This window comes from Ictalurus punctatus, chromosome 11, assembly GCF_001660625.3.
Source record: "Ictalurus punctatus breed USDA103 chromosome 11, Coco_2.0, whole genome shotgun sequence".
NCBI lineage: Eukaryota > Metazoa > Chordata > Actinopteri > Siluriformes > Ictaluridae > Ictalurus > Ictalurus punctatus.
This window is the reverse complement of record NC_030426.2, coordinates 7,412,963-7,430,668: the sequence shown is the minus strand read 5'-3', so window position 1 is coordinate 7,430,668 and position 17,706 is coordinate 7,412,963. Positions and strand designations below refer to the sequence as shown.

Below are 17,706 nucleotides of genomic sequence, written 5' to 3'. Positions count from 1 at the left end.
GGGAGAACATGCAAACTCCGCACTCACAGGGCCACGGTGGGAATCGAACCCCCGACCCTGGAGGTGTGAGGCGAACTTGCTAACCTCATTAGTTCATATACTTTACATCTTATTTCATCCCAAATTTCATAGAGGTTTCTGGTGCAAATCAACTTAGTCAATTTCTAAAAATTCATGGCATGGTTGCAGTGGACGATCCCACAAGTGTTTCGCTGTCGATATATTAGTTTTCCAATCTTCAATTTGTGGTCTAGTGTATGCCGGTTATTTATCAGGTGTGCTCAACTTAAAGCACACCTGTGCAGCCTAGTTATCACCTGGCTTGGTACAAAGCATGCCAGTTAGATTTTTTGGTGCCTCCATTGCACCACGACACAAGGCAGCTGGAGATATTTGAGCCAGGGACCGCATCTACTCTCCACCGACTACACAAGCGAGTTGGGTTAATGACAGCAGAGCTTTTATTTAATTTTTTAAATTTCTCTCTTTGCGTGGGATACAAGGTCACCATGATCCTACACCCATGTCTGATGTACAGACATTATCCACTCCATTGTCTACCTTGCCCTCTCCATAATCTTATCAATATACACCCATCAGCCATAACATTAATACCACTGACAGGTGAATGAATAAAATTGATTATCTCGTTACAGTGACACCTGTTAAGGGGTGGGGTATATTAGGCAGCAAGTGAACAGTCAGTTCTCATAGTTGACGTGTTGGAAGCAGGAAAAATGGGCAAGCATAAGGATCTGAGCGACTTTGACGAGGGCCAGATTGTGATGGCTAGAAAACTATGTTAGAGCATTGCCAAAATAGCCAGCCTTGTGGGGTGTTCCCGGTATGCAATGGTTAGTACCTACCAAAAGTGGTCCAAGGAAGGACATCCGGTGAACTGGCGACAGGGTCACTGCCACCCACGACTCACTGATGCGTGTGGGGAGCGAAGTCTAGCTCGTCTGGTCCGATCCCACAGAAGAGCTACAGTAGCACAAATTGCTGAGAAAGTTACTGCTAGCTGTGATAGACAGGTGTCAGAACACACAGGGCATCACAGTTTACTGTGTATGGGGCTGCGTAGCTGCAGACCCGTCAGAGTGCCCATGCTGACCCCCGTCCACCAATGAAAGCGCCTACAATGGGCACGTGAGCATCAGAACTGAGAAATGGAAGAAGGTGGCATGGTCTGATGAATCACGTCTTCGTTTTGCATCACTTGGACAGCTGGGTGCGTGTGCTTACCTGGTGAAGAGACGCCACCAGGATGCACTAATGGGATGAAGGCAAGCCGGCAAAAGCAGTGTTATGCTCTGGGTAATGTTCTGCCGGGAAACCTTGGGTCCTGGCATTTATGTGGATATTACTTTGACATGTTCCACTTACCCTAAACACTGTTGCAGACCAATGACTTGACTTGGCCTCCAAATTCCCCAGATCTCAATCCAATTGAGCTTCTGTGGGATGTGATGGACAAACAAGTCTGATTCATGGAGGCCTCACTTCGCAACTTACAGGACTTAAAAAAATTCTGCTGCTAAAGTCTTGGTGCCAGATACCACAGCACACCTTCAGAGGTCTTGTGGGGTCCATGCCTTGAGAGGTGAGAGCTCGAGAGCTGTTTTGACAGCACAAGGCGGACCTACACAATATTAGGGAGGTGGTTTTAATGTTATGGCTGATCAGTGTAGTTCTTCTTCCAAATATCTTCTATCTTCTATATGGAATGCAGACTTTGACATTTTTACCATCCAAACCTGAAAAAAAGAAGAGTCAATGAGAACCAAAAAAGTTCAAACGTGATTTTGAAAAACAAAACAAAAATTGCACCGAATCAGTCATCGTCAGATTCGTTGCTGTCTTTGCAACTTTGACTGTCACACTTGGTTATATTTTGCATGAAAAACCCAGCCACCTTCATTATTATTTTCTGGACAGTGGTCTGTTATGTAATATGTCGCTATATTTACTGACATACAAAACATTTCTGGAACATTTATTTATTTATACAAAAATGATCAAAGAAACATCTATGACAAAATTTGTACTTTAAAAATATAGGGTGCCTAAGACTTTTGCATAGTATATGCAAAAAAATGTTACAGTGTCTACTATACTATCACTGATAGTCAAGCTGAGGTAGTTCAACTCTAACACATCTATTGCTTTTCATCTTTTGTGTTTATATCAATTTTATAAATAGCAGTTATATGCATTTCAAATTGCCCTGCCTTATGGTTTATAGTCTTATTGAAACAGCAAAAAAGAGCTATCAGAGCGCTACCAGATTTCACCGCCAGATGGCAGCAACGATCTGTGTAGCACATGCAGGGACCAGTCACATTATCCCAAGTTTCTCGAGTCTGGAGGAAGAGTGCAGTCTTAGAATCCAAATTGCTTGAAGTCCAGTGTGAAGTTTCCACAGTCAGTGATGATTTGGGGTGCCATGTCATCTGCTGGTGTTGGTCCACTGTGTTTTCTCGAGTCGAGAGTCGATGCAGCGTCTACCAGGAGATTTTAGAGAACTTCATGCTTCCATCTGCTGACGAGCTTTATGGAGATGCTGATTTCCTTTTCCAGCAGGACTCTGCACCTGCCCACAGTGCCAAAACTACTAAGCAAGTAACTGGTTTGCTGATCATAGTATTACTGTGCTTGATTGTCCAGCCGACTCACCTGACCCGAACCCCATAGAGAATCTATGAGAGACACCAGACCCAACGATACAGACGAGCTGAAGGCCGCTATCAAAGCAACCTGGGCTTCCAGAACACCTCAGCAGTGCCACAGGCTGATTGCCTCCATGCTACGCCGCATTCATGCAGTAATTCGTGTGAAAGGAACCCCGACCAAGTATTAACTGCATAAATTATACTTTTCAGAAGGTCGACATTTCTCTATTATAAATTCTTTATTCTAATATTTTCAGATACTGGATTTTTGATTTCCATTACAGAAAAAAATGAACTTTTCCATGATATCCTATTTTTTTGAGAAGCACCTGTACATGCTTTTCCTTTTTTCTGATTCTGCTCTATTATAGAGTGCTGCAGACTGATTGAATAAATGATGCAGCTATAATTGTGTGGGTGTTTGTGTTTGTATGGATATCAGAGTTGTGGTTTGTATGTGTGTACTGAAAATTTTGTGTGTGTGTGTGTGTGTGTGTGTGTGTGTGTGTGTGTGTGTGTGTGTGTGTGTGTGTGTGTGTGTGTGTGAACAATGTAAAAGAAAAAAATTATATTGTACTGCAAATCACAAATGTATATAAGACAAAGAAGGTTACTGAGCTTTGAAGATTTTTTTCATTATGTAAAGAAACCGGCGTTTAAAGGGTTAAAGTTCTGAAAATGAATGAATGTTTGGTCATTATGATCAGACCTGATGCTGGTAAAAAAAAAAAAAAAAAAATTGACGTCAGTGAAAGTGGAAAAAAATATTAATATATCATATTTTTATGACAGTTTTTGACATGGACATTTTTTGTCCTTTATGGACCAGAGTGGTTGTTTAAAAAAAAAAAAACATTTTTTTTTAAATCTGACGCTGCATAAAAATGTGAAGGCATAAAAAATGATTACTCATACTGCTTCATGGCTCAGTCCATGGAGTCCATTGTCTTCAGGGTTCAGCTGAACACCCACCCACAGCCACTTTAATCAGTCAGACCTGCTAACATTAATAACAGTCTCAAGGTAAGAGCAAAGGCAAGGCAGGAACACAAGAATATGCATTTAAAATTCATAGGAATTGCATATTTTAGCCTTTCAAAACCCTGACTAAGATACTTTTAATACAATATCAAAGCCAAATTTTCGGTAAGCTCAGCTTTGCACGTGCTGGTAAGACTACCCATCACCAGGCCATCACAGGGTACCATGCATACACACATTCACACACTCATGCAGACCTATAGGGCAGTTTAGCTTAGCCAATCTACCTACCTAAATGTTTTTGGACAGTGGGAGGAAACCAGAGAGCCTGGTTTCTTCCTCCAGTCCAAAGACATGCATTGTAGGCTGATTGGCATATCTAAATTGGGCTTTCTGTTTCATCATGTGCAGCAGTAAAAGACCTTGGAGTGATTATTGACTCCAGTCTTTCATTTGACTCTCATGTAGATAATATTACTCGGATAGCCTTCTTTCATCTCAGAAATATTGCTAAGATAAGAAATATAATGTCACTACACGATGCAGAAATATTAATTAATGCTTTCGTCTAATCTAGGTTGGATGATTGTAATGCCTTACTGTCTGGATGTTCCAGTAGGAGCATAAACAAGCTGCAGTTAGTCCAGAATGCAGCTGCAAGAGTCCTTACTAGAACCAGAAGATACGACCACATCACCCCGATCTTATCCACACTGCACTGGCTCCCAGTAAAAATGTGTTTTTGTTTGTTTGTTTTTTTAAAAACTCTTGGCTTTTTCTTTCTCTTGGTTTCAAAAATGAATGGCTGTACATGAAGAAGTGTAAAAATAAATGAATAAATAAATAAATAAATAAATAAATAAAAGCCAAACGTGGAGTGCCGTGGAAGAAAATTTTATGAGGTTAGGATTTCTTGCTTTGTCTTGTTACTGGGAGTCCCCTGGCTCAACAAGTTCAGTGAAAGCCTGTGGCCTTCGATAAACAGCTTTTTTCCTGCAAAACTCACTTTCAGTCATATTTATTTGGCATAGTTTGTTATTTGATTGAGTTATGAAACAGACCATGCTGCTGTTAGCCAATCACAATTTCACAGAGAGAGACATAAGCCCACACGTTGCTCATCGCCCTAGTCACATGCTGTACACCATTATTTAAATGCAGAGAATCTATTTGACACTTTCAGATGCTTTTGGCATGGCCGTAGAAGAGGTGATTCATTCAGCGAATTCAGGAAAATGCATGCTTTGTCACTGCTGAGGCTAACGAATAGAGGACATAATAATCTAGGAAAAAGGGGGGGAAAATGATGCAGCTCGAGTCAGCCTCTTTGATATTTCTGTATCTTTTGATCTTGAATTCAAGTGTGTGTGTGTGTGTGTGTGTTAGAAAAATCCTGTTTAGCTTTTAATTATGGAAACACACACTGTGCCTCAAAGACCATAGACTAAAAGCAAAGACCGGGATTTGATAGGGTATGAACGTATGTGTCTGCTCTAGTATACACTAGAATATCACTAGTATACATTCATACACTATCTCATATCTCATACACTAGAATATATATATAGTATACGCTCACACACTCACTGTCCACTTTATTAGGAACACCTGTACAACTGCACATTCATGCGGTTATCTTATCAACCAATCGTGTGGCAGCAGCGCCAACAACCATGCCGTGGTAAAAGTCACTATCATATCATTTCCCCATTCTGATGTGTGATGTGAACATTAACTGGAGCTCTAGACCTGTATCTGCATGATTTTACGCATTGCACTGCTGCCACATGATATGCTGATTAGATAACTGCATGAATGTGCAGGTGCACAGATGTTCCTAATAAAGTGGATGGTGAGCATATGTAACAAGATCAGTGTTATAGAGTTGTGTCTGAAACAGAGCTCTTCAGAAAAATCCAGTCACTGTTCTTTATTGTCTACACATTGTGGCCAAGATATCTGTGATCTCTCTCTCTTTGTGTGTGTGTGTGTGTGTGTGTGTGTGTGTGTGTGTGCCATTTTCACCATTCCAATATCATCATTTTTGGAGAAGGAATATAAAGCCACTGGAGTAGAACACAGTTAGTCATGATATGCACAATGTGAACAATTTAAGCTTGCCAAGAAAGCAGGAATGGTATGTGTTCGCTCTTAATGGCTGTTACTCAGAGATAGTGAGAGGAAGAGTAAATTGGAGAGATAGAGAGTGTCTGTAAGGGAGAAAAAGTGTTAGCGATTGCATTGTTTTTGATCCAATAGGCACTGGGCAGTGGAAGAGGATAAGAGAAAGAAAGAAGTGAAAAAGAAGTGACTAATAGAAGGAACTGTAACTTCTTTTGTGCATATCTTTCAACTTGACAGTAATGTCAGAGTAGAGATTTTTAATGACTCGACAAACATGAAAGAATTCGCAGGACCACATTATAATGACCTGTAGATTTAAACCGTTTGAGAAATATACCATTACATTTTCACAAGAACTTACCAGCATGATTAATAGGCCTCCCACTGAACAGATAATCATCTGTTGATAACCAGCACATGAAGGGAAAACTGTAGTGAAAAGACCACACTATTAAAGTTAGACCAGAAAAATCCTGCATATTCAGATGCGTAACAAATTAATGACAAAAACAAACAAGCAAACAAACAAAAAACTATAAAGGATCTTAGTAAGGTGTTGGGCCACAGTGAGCCTCCAGAACAGCTTCAGCCTGCCTTGGTACAGATTCTACATGCGTCTAGAACTGTACTGGAATCATGAATAACATTCATCAACACAATATTCCCTCATTTGTTGTTTTGATAATGGTGGTGGAGAACACTGTGTTGAAGTGTTTTTACCCATGGGGACCCGGGGTAGAATTGGTCTCCAGCTCCCCTTTGCTGATCGTTAGACGCGACAAATGGGGCAACTCGTTGACCGTGAGTTCGATTCGTACCAGTGGAGGAAGAAATCCTGGTGATTGAGGATTTTGGCTTCCACATATCCAACACATCACTTTGGCTCCTACTTCATTCAGATGAGAGGTTGGAAAAGTTCGCTCCAATCAGTTGGCTTGTCAAGACTTGCCCTGGAGCTGTTTTGGTATTACAATCGACCACATTTTTCACTTTTCCCAGAATGTGCTGGCGTAGGGTCAATTGAGTAGTGTAAACCTTGTGTTTATATGCTCAAGGATATAATTTCCGTATCCTTGGTGTACATCCGGTGGATTCCCGTGGCCCTGTACATCCCCTAGTTGGGCTAATCTGTGGTTTAACGAGCAGTGTAAAAAGGCTATCAATGCACAGTAAAAGGCTAAAAGACTTTTTAGCAAACATCCGTCAACCACAAACCTGACAAGATTTAAAATCTGTAAAGCTCAAGCTCACAGGATCATTAATGAAGCAAAAAAAAAAAAGCTGGAGACAATTTGTATCAAACTGAATATGCAATACACCTACGAAGAGGATCGGGAACATGGTTCACAAGACGAAGGGCGTGGGAAGTGGATCACACATTCAGCATATCAAAAAACAAGACACTCTTCAGACAAAGGAAATAAATCTGAGCAAACACGTTAGAAGAATCCTTTGAAGAGAATTCATCAATAGAACATTGCCTCCCTGAGCTCCAGTCCACACGAGAAATGTATACCGCTGAATTTCTCCACTAATAACAAGGAACCATATAATTAACCTTTCAAGATGGAAGAATTACTAAACTCTTTGAAATGCTCACACAATACTGCTGTTGGTTCAGATAAAATCCATTACCAATTCTTAAAGCACTTACCCCAGCACTTATCCCTACTTTTGGATCATTTCATCTTTGTTTGGTCCTCTGGTGAAATACCATCTGCTTAGAAAGAAGCAATAACAATTCCCATACCTAAACTAGGAAAAGACCATACTAATCCAAATAACTATCGGTCAATTGCCCTCACCAGTTGCCTTTGCAAAACCATGGAAAAGATGGTAAACAATCGCTTCATCTGGATACTCGAATCAAAGAAACAAATAAATGACTTCCAGTGTGATTTTAGATGAAGAAAGAGCACCTTGGATCACCTGATTAGGCTAGAGTCATACATCCGAGATGGTTTTATTAGAAAGGAACATGTTGTCGCTGTCTATTTTGACCTGGAAAAAGCATACGATACAACCTGGAAGTATGGCATCTTGAAACACCTTTATCAAATGGGTTTTAGTTTAATCTCCAACTTTTTGGTCAGCAGATATTTCAGGGTCCAAGTGGGAAACACTTTATCAAATACACACAAACAAGAACTTGGAGTTCCTCAGGGAAGCATACTCCCGGTCACTCTTTTCAGTATGAAAATGAACAGCAACGTCAATAACATTGGTCCCATATTCTGCAGCCTACATGTGGATGACCTTTGCATCTGTTACAGCGGGAAGAACATGAGCACAATTGAAAGGCAATTACAGTTATGTATTCACAAGATTAACCAGTGGTCAATTGAGCCAAAACTGTCTGCACCCACTTCTGCATCCAACGATCCCTTCATTCATGACCTGGAACTCTTCATTAATAGAGATCCCATCAAAATCCTTAAGGAAACCAACTTAGGCCTTCTCCTGGATAATAAAATGACTTTTATCCCACATTTGAAAAGTTTAAGAAACAAGTGTCTTAAAGCTCTGAATATAATTAAAGTGTTGGCCAAAACTAAATGGGAAGCAGAGTACACTATACTTCTATGGGAGCTTAATTTATGATTCTGCCAGGAAATCATGCAAACAAATGCTTGACACAGTGCATCATCAAGGATTACGGCTTGCCTTGGGAGCATTCAGAACTTCACCAGTGCAAAGTTTGTACACTGAAGCCAATGAACAATCACTCCGTAATAGACGGTTAAAGCTATCACTCCAATACGCTATTAAACTAGAGGCAAACAAAACTAACCCAGCCTGTCCTACATTTTTTTTATTTTTATCCACAATACATTCATCAGTGCGAGAACAAACCTAAAAACATTGGTATTCGCAGTAAACCATATTTGGAAAACTTAATCATAAACTTGGACAATCTAAACCAGATTCACTTCTGGCACTCCAGTTCTTTACCCCCTTGGACACTAAGGAAACCAATCAACGTGGATCTGACTCATCAGAAGAAAGGAATGACTCATCCAAATGTATACAAACAGCAATATTTAGACACTGGAAATCTCTTCCCTTTTCACTTACCTATATTTACAGAAGGCTCGAAAGTGGAAAACGGTGTAACTGCAGCAGTGGTGACTGAACAACAACATTATGGAATTCGCATGCCAAAACAATGCTCATTTTTCACAGCCGAAGCACGTGCCTTACTTCTATCCCTGGAATATATTGGAAAAGTACAACAAAAGAATCTGATCATTTTTACACACTCCAAATCTTGTCTCCAAGCAATGGAAACTTTAAAAACTGATCATCTTTTTGTAGGCTGCATCTTAACAAAAGTGGACTATCAGGAAATGAACAAGTGGATACGGCTTCAAAGGAGGAAATTAAGCTGGAAGTAGAAGAGTGTCAAATCCTCCCCAGACCTTAAACCTTCTGTCAATCACTATATATTACACAAATGGCAAGAAGAATGGGATACGTGTGTAAACAACAAATTACACGGAATCCATCCTAAAGTCCCCAACAGATTTATAATCTCTTTGAAAACAAGACTTGATCAAGTCTTCTCTAGATGTCGCATAGGTAATTCAAGACTGACGCATGCATTTCTGCTAAAAGATGAAGACCTGACTCTATATATGTTCTGCAAGTCCCTGCTTTCCATTAAACATATTTTATTGGACTGTTCTGCTTTTAATGCAAGTAGACAACTTTTTTATGTACTAAGCTCACTTAAGGACTTGTTTAGTAAGATTTTACCAGAAGAGGTTTTTAGAATTTTTTGGCATATGTAAATGTAAAGCATTTTATATAATCTTAACTGCTGGATTTTCCTTTCGTTTGGTTTTATATTTATTTTATTTATGCAATGCTTGTGATTTTTGTATGATGATTTTGTACAGATGATGGCATGGCATCAGAAGCCACACTATTACTTGAACGGTTTTGAATTGGGTTGAGATCTGCTGGCAGAAAACTGTAGCACATTTTATATATATCATTTTCATATTCATTAAGTCATTCAGTGAGTCCTTGTGTCCTGTGGATGGAGGCGGAGTCACTCTGGAAGAGGCCACTCCCATCAGAATAGGGATGTTTCGTTATATTGTACTGATTTTCAGTGACCTTCCCTTTAAGTGGACCATTGTGGTAGAAAATATTAGGCTACCTTCTGTAGACGTTAAAGTCACACAGTTGGCTCCACAGTAATGTTTATTCTCGTCACAGCTGGGCAGAAGAACTCCAACGAACATAGTGTTACATGCAATTATATAGTTCACTGCACAGGGCTAGTGTTTTCATGATTGGTTAGAAGGAAACAAAGAACTTCATACTTATTGGTCAAATAAGATAAGACTACCATGAATTAAAGATTACATAATTAACAGGAATGGAAATACATACAGTGGGGGAAATACGTATTGGATGCGTCAACATTATTTTCAGTAAATATATAAATAAACTTCAGTTAGTGTGTTCAATACTTTTTTCCTGTGTCATTCTGCTTTATTACACAACTTTATTCATGAACTTTTATGTTGTGAATTCTTTATATTTCCAGATTTCTTGAGTTAATACTGATGCCTAGTGAAAATTTCATGTGAATAACCTCATTGGAAATATATTTACTGAAAATAATGTTGATGTGTACAATACTTATTTCCCCCACTGTATATGGTGAAAAATTTTAAATTACTACAGGTGTGAGACACCTGCTCCTGAGAGCTACTTTATCTTGACCCTGGGTCTCAAGCCTTATCAGAGATACAGTGCTGTGAAAAGCTGATTTCTTCTGTTTTTGTGTATCTCTCATACTAAATTGTTTCAGAAATGAAAACAAAATCGAAGACAAAACAAAGGCAACCTGAGTAAACACAAAATACAGTTTTTAAATGATAATGCTATTTATTGAAGCAAAAAAGTTATCCAATACCAACTGGGCCTGTGTGGAAATGTATTTGCCCCCGTAGTTACTAATTCCCCAAATCTATGAAACTGCATTCATAATGGAGTTCAGCTGGACTAGACACAACCAGACCTGATTACTGCAAACCCTGTTCAATCACATCAACTGGTTAAAAGGTCGTACCTAGCAACACACTATGCCAAAATTGAAATAAATTGCAGAAATTATGAGGAAGACGGTGATTAATTCCTCCAAGAGCTCAGCAACGACTCATCCAGTGAGTCACAAAAGAACCAAGGACAACATCAAAGGACCTACAGGCTTTCTTGCATCAATAAAGGTCACTGCTCATGACTCCACTATCAGAAAGACACTGGGCAAAAGCATCCAAGTAAAAGAGGAGAGTTGAAAACCACTAACCCAGAAGAACATTAGTACTCGTATAAATTTTGCCAAAACACACCTTGATGATCCTCAAACCTTTTGGGAGAATATTCTGTGGATTGATGAATCGAAAGTGTAACTGTTTGGAAGACAGGGGTCCCGTTACATCTGGCATAAACCAAACACAGAATTCCACAAAAGGAACATCATACCTACGGTCAAGCATGGTGGTGACAGTGTGATGGTTTGGGATGCTTTACTGCTTCAGGGCCTGGGCAGCTTGCACTAATTGAGAGAAACATGAATTTTCTGGTAGAGAAAACTTTAAAAAAAAATCCTTAATGTGTTTGTTTATAGCAAAGAGCTTCAGCAAAAGTGCCTCACACAGCTAAATCAGCTGTCATACTGTTAAGAAATGCCACGCACTGTCATAAAAATTCAGTTGAGAAGTTTGTCATGAACTTCATAAAATCTTCAGAAAATCATATTCGCAGCAAGAATAGAAACACAATGCAATCACATTTTGACAAAATTGACTGAAAGCTTCAAAATACAATTGTGATCAAAACGGCAAGAAAATGAAGTGAACTCGAGAGGTGCACAAATCGTGTTGTTTTTTTTTTTTAGTTTTATTATTTCGCATATACTTAAATACAATAGATATAAGTAAGTCATTTTAAATACATAAATAAATAAATAAATCTGAGCAATCTTAGGTCAAGCAATTAACATATACAGGCTATATCATATAGAGATACAGTATGCTTCATCATCAAACAATAGGAAATAAAGAAAATAGACTCAGTTAACGAGTATACAACTTAAGCATTTCAGTTAAAGATAAATACATGAATCCATAAAATAATAGATTACCTTAAATTGGTAGGACTTGCGTAACAACTGAGAAACCACAAGGCAGAACAGTCAAGTTTCAAATATGGGCTACTCTATTCATACAATCACACAGTTCAGATTTATCTTTAGAAACCTTAAGCAAGCATGGACAGGTAGGTCTTAAACTATAATTTCTAATAAGCATGCAATCTCAAACAGCTATTTTTGTTCTATGGTACCCAAGGAAGTAAACATCTAGAGTTGTCAAAGCAAATAGTGATACTCTTTCCTTCCATTTACACATTTAATTGTTTTAAGTGGAAAAAAAAAAAAAAAGCGCCTTTCTTAATCTGTAGAATTTCCACCTTAAAGCCATGTAAGCTCTCATAGCTCGGGCAACAGCCTCTGCATGAAGCAAAAGTCACTTTGAGTTTTTATACATGCTAGAGAGATTAGAACCATGCCTGGATTTGTTTTATCATTTTCATACAGATGGAATGGTAGAAGAACACAAACGAAGCCATGAGGTGGAAGGAAGACAATATTTTTTGTCTGAGCTAGGGAGCAACAAGACACATACACACAGTCATTTTGAGATGCTGTACTTATTTTTTTTTTTTCTCATTTGCGAAGACTGCATACTGCATATTGTGAAGGTTAATTGTTTGTCATAATCCACCAGGATGCTGAGAGAGAGGGAGGGAGGGAGGGAGGGAGAGAGAGAGAGACTTTGCGTTACTTTCAACACATACAATGCGTAATTTTCTTCAAATTGAACAAAGGCAGTATGGCCTGTGTGTACCACATGCTTAAAAAAAAGAGACACAGATTAAACACTGTTCAGTTTAATCAATTGACATAACTATTAATTCCTCAAATCAAACATCAATTCAACATAAAATCGTCAAAAGTTGACCATGTTTGTATATTAGCATTGCATTATTCGCTTAACTGAACATTAGCACGCAATATATTAACTAGCATTAGCTTAGGATATATATATATATACACATCATTTAGAATTATGTAGACAGGGCTGACTGCGTAGCTTTTCGTTCTTGATATTGCTTTCCAGCTATGTAATTTTCAGGTGTCTCTTAACTCAAGTTAACTGACTCTCAAAAAGCGAATACACTACAGTGAAAAGCCTATTTTACCACACAAATCCTGTCCAACTCCCACAAAATACAGTACCAAAATGTCTCTGGTATTACTTCAGATATGAGGGCAAGTTAATGGCTTGCCAAGGCATCACTGACGATCCCAACAAACACATCCCTATACATAGCCAATCTTTCCCCAACATAAAACCCTTCTAACCCACACACAATCACGTACCCGGCATGAGCATGGTGGAGACGAGTTCAGGATCCTCCAGCATATCTATGATACTGCGCTGAAAAGTTTTACTCGCCTCAGACTGCAGATAACTGAACGAAAGAGAGCAAGAGGCAGACTGATTAATTCATAGTCTAAAAATACCACTCGTCACAACTAAAATCCTAAGGATTCAGTAAGAAAACGGGTCGACGTGTGTAGAGGATGGAGCAGCATTTCCTAGAAGATCTGCCATCTGCTTATTAGCTAAGTGTGCCTTTTAAATAAACAGGAACACAGCTGATACACATTGACCTAATTTCTTACCAAAGGAGTACACACATGCATTGTGCATCACACACAAACACACACCCGTACCTCATCCAGGATATACGATCTTGCCAGAATTCGTATATTATGTAGCAGCTCTTCTCAGGCAGCTTCTGGATGGACACACTGAAAAAAACAAGGCGTAGAATGGCTGATGACTTTCTAATTAATATCTAGTGGCTGCACTTATAACACCACAACACCTTCTTTAGTTTCATTCATTCATTCATTCATTCATTCATTCATTTCAGTAACTGCTTTATCCTGGCCAGGGTCGCAGTGGATCCGGAGCCTAGTGGGAACACACCCAGCCCATTGAAGTGCAACATGCTCATGCACATTCAGATACTCATTTACAACTAAGGGAACTTAACTGAGCCAATCCTGGTGCCAGGGTGTTTTTTGGAGGTGGGTGGAACCCAGAGGAAGCCCATGCAAATTTGTGGAGAACGTACAAAACTCCACACAGTAACCCAAGCTCAGGATCAAACTGGGGACCCTGGAGCTGTGCCACCATGCCGCCCCATGCGGATTTTATTTGTTTCAAAAATATTTTCCTCTTGGTGATTCATTATTATTGATCTGATCTTGCTCTCCAGTGGACAAAAGCCCTTTAAATAAAACCATAACATACTGGTGGTTACGACATTGCCATGGAGAATCTGTAGGAGTGCAATTTGATTAAAAAAAAAAACCTTTGTTGATAGTTATGCACTTCTGTTAATATTTGAAGGTGTCACCTCTATGGCTCTATTTGTGTTTATGTTTAAGCAATATCACACAATTTTGGCATGGCTGCGATTTGGCCATAGGCACGATGATGCAGACTGAGTGCCGTAGCTAATCACATCCATGCTGATATTCAGCATAACCACACGACTGCAAGTCCAATATTGCTTTTTAGTTCTATAAACAAGAATCTAATATCGAGTAAGTGACATTTCAAACACAGTATGGCCAAATGTCCTGTTTATTTTTACTGTGCTAGTGGAAATAGAGCCCTAAGAAGCCACACTCACTTTATAGAACGTCACATTGATTTGTACATTCCTGTTAAAGGTGCTTCCGGTAAAATGAGTGCTCCTTCTTCCTTTTCATCTTCATCTGACAGATTTTCATATTTGTCAAAGCTTATATTCCTGAAAAGTATCATTTGCCATGTCGCTAACAATACTGTAGTAACCATTTCGAACTAGGAAGTGGATTTTTACATGGCGAACACAGACGAAAGGAGTGACAGGAGTGCCACAATCAGTGAAACATTCCCAGTGCGGTTATAATAAATGTAAGAACTCTTGGAATGCCACTCGACCAATCAAATTAGTGGACCAGGACTAACTGTTGTATAACATAAAATATCTGTTATGAATACACTATATAGCCAAAAGTATGTGGACACCTAAACATCACACTGATAATGTGCTTGCTGAACATCCCATTCCTGATTTAGTCCCCCCCCCCTTGCTGCTATGATAATAATAATAATAATAATAATAATAATAATAATAATAATAATAATTCCTTATATTTATGTAGTGATTTTCTAGACACTCAGAGTGCTTTACATTGTATGGGGTGAAAGCCCCTCAACCACCACCAATGTGTAGAATCCACTTGGATGATAGTGCGCCTGAACTCACACCACAACACCAGCTATTGGAGGAGAGGAGTGTGACGTAGCCAATTCAGGGATGGAGATTATTAGGGAGCCATGATAGATAAGGGCCAATGGGGGAATTTCACCAGGACACCGGGGTTATACCCCGTTTATGAGAAGTGTGGGATTTTTAATGACCACAGAGAGTCAGGACCTCAGTTTAACGTCTCATCCGAAAGACGGTGCTTGATTGTTTTTACAATATAGTGTCCCCCTTACTATACAGGGGCATTAGGCATTAGAGCTGTAGGGTGATTTGGCTATAACAGCCTTGAATCTTCTAGGAAGACTTTAAGCTATATTTTGGATTGGTGCTGTGAGGATTTGTGTTAATTCAGCCACAACAGCATACGTGAAGTCAGGTACTGATGTTATGTGAGGAGTCCTTGTGTGCAGTCAGCGCTCCAGTTCATCCCAAAGGTGTTCGCTGGGGTTGAGGTCAGGGCTCTGTGCAGACCACTCGAGTTCTTCCAGTCCAACCTTGGCAAACCATGTCTTTATGGGCATCGCTTTGTGCACAGGGGCACTGTCATGCCGCAACATGTTTGGGCCCTTTAGTTCCTGTGAAGGGAAATCTAAAAGCTACAGCATACAAGGACATTCTAGACAATTATGTGCTTCAATTTTGCGGCAACAGTTTGGGGAAGGTAGGTCTCAGGAGGATGTCCACACACTTTTGGTCATATAGTGTACTGTATGTCTTGCATATTGTAGTTTATTACAATAAGATCTTTATGAACCTGAGGTTATATACAGTTAACACTAGAAGCACCCTTTCCTCTTCTCTAATAAAACAGTATTCATTCATTCACCATTCATCTGCAGGAACTACTTTATCCTGCTCAGGTTAGATCTGGAACCTATCCCAGGGACACTGGGTGCAAGGCAGGACTACACCCTAGAGGGGATGCCAGTTCTCAGGGCAGGGCACCATGAGCACATACACTGATACATTCTTTCATGCCTATAGGGCAATTTAGCATAGCCAGTCAGTCTACCTGCATTTTCTGAGGAGAAATTTACACAGACAGTAACCCTAACACTCTCTGGAGCTGTACCTCCATGCTGCCACAGTATATATAAAATTAGTAATAAATAAAAAAAATAGGCTTTCCAAATATGAATAGTAGAGGTACTGATTATTTTAAAGCAGTAAAATTTGCACAAAAAAACAACAACAAAAAACGCTTTTTTGTATACATAAAAATTCAGCATCCCCATGTGCTTAGGCTCAAAATATCATGTCGGCATGTTATTCATTGGAGATTTTTAAGTGTAATTTTCATGCGTGGACATGTAAATTCTCACTGTAGATTGTCACTTTGGTTGGTGGTGGAATCAGCGTAGCTTTTCAGGGCCTTTTGAAACTCCTCAAGATTGTCCTCCGTCACTGCCATCTGCCTCTGCACCAACAGAATGTTCTGTATGAAAGAGGTGGAGCAGGGATGACAGAGAACAAGAAACATACTGTGAGAAACAGGATGTTAGATATAGAGCAGAGTGAAAGAGATGGAATATAGGGGTTCAGTGCGCAGGGAAAAATGATAAGAATAACGTCAATATGAGATGCAGAGAGGAAGCATTGAGAAAGCTTATAATAGCTTATAATACAAGCTTAAAAACAAAGTCAGACATCAAAGCCTATTGATCTGCTGGACCTGCATTCTCAGATTACATATCTCCTCAGCAGAGAGAGTAGAGCTGGTCAGCATCTCAGAGCTGTTAGTGCTACTTGGCGGTATTTGATGGTGCAGGGAGTTCTGCCGCAGATGCAAACACTCACTGATTTATATGTGCTGGCCAACGAGTCCTCTTTCAGCGGCTCCAGCTTTGGACTCTGGAAAAAGGACAGGACATTTAGAAAATAGCATAAAGGAAGCACAAACCTTCCAAAGCCTCACTGCAAACTATTAGTGTGTAACTGTATTATTGACCATCTTGTAAATGGTTGGATGAATGATATAATGTGTAGGTGGCTTGATTACTATTACTATATGAATAAATGGCTGTATAGGCAGGGGGAAAATGAGACAAACTGACAGATATACTTTACTTAGGTTGGGTGGGTCTTTTGGGTGGATGGATGGATGGATAGGATTAGATGGATCCACGATGGATCACAATAAATGTCTCTTGATGGATGGAACTGGATGGATGGGTGGATAAATGGATGGGTGGATAGATGGGATTGGATGGATGGATGGATGGATGTGAAAGGATGGATGGAAAGGATTGGCGGGATGGATTCCTGACAGGTCACATTCAGGGTCTCTGGATGCCATTAGATGGATGGGTGGATGAATGAATATTATTGGATGGATGGTTTAATGGTTTAATGATGGGCCACATTAAACGTCTCTGGATGGATGGATGGATGGATGGATGGATGGATGGATGGATGGAGCACACTGACAGCTTAATGGAGAGACAGTTTACTGCACGTATAGTTTGATGAGGAATAAATCCATGCAAGGCAGCTGAATAACTGGCTAAATGAAATGACC

General features: G+C 39.6%; 1 protein-coding gene across 2 annotated transcripts in view; it reads right to left on the bottom strand.

Moving 5' to 3' along the window:
* Positions 1-11,678: 11,678 nt before the first annotated feature.
* Positions 11,679-17,706, bottom strand: part of necab3 (N-terminal EF-hand calcium binding protein 3) — a 50,433-nt gene continuing 44,405 nt past the window's right edge. For both annotated transcript variants that reach the window (XM_017479205.3, XM_017479206.3), the window contains 5 exons: positions 16,986-17,039; positions 16,511-16,623; positions 13,594-13,671; positions 13,237-13,328; positions 11,679-12,584 (listed from right to left, as the gene is read on the bottom strand). In XM_017479205.3, the coding sequence (XP_017334694.1) occupies positions 12,556-12,584; positions 13,237-13,328; positions 13,594-13,671; positions 16,511-16,623; positions 16,986-17,039 (366 nt within the window). In that variant the 3' untranslated portion in view covers positions 11,679-12,555. The remainder of the gene's footprint in view (positions 12,585-13,236; positions 13,329-13,593; positions 13,672-16,510; positions 16,624-16,985; positions 17,040-17,706) is intronic.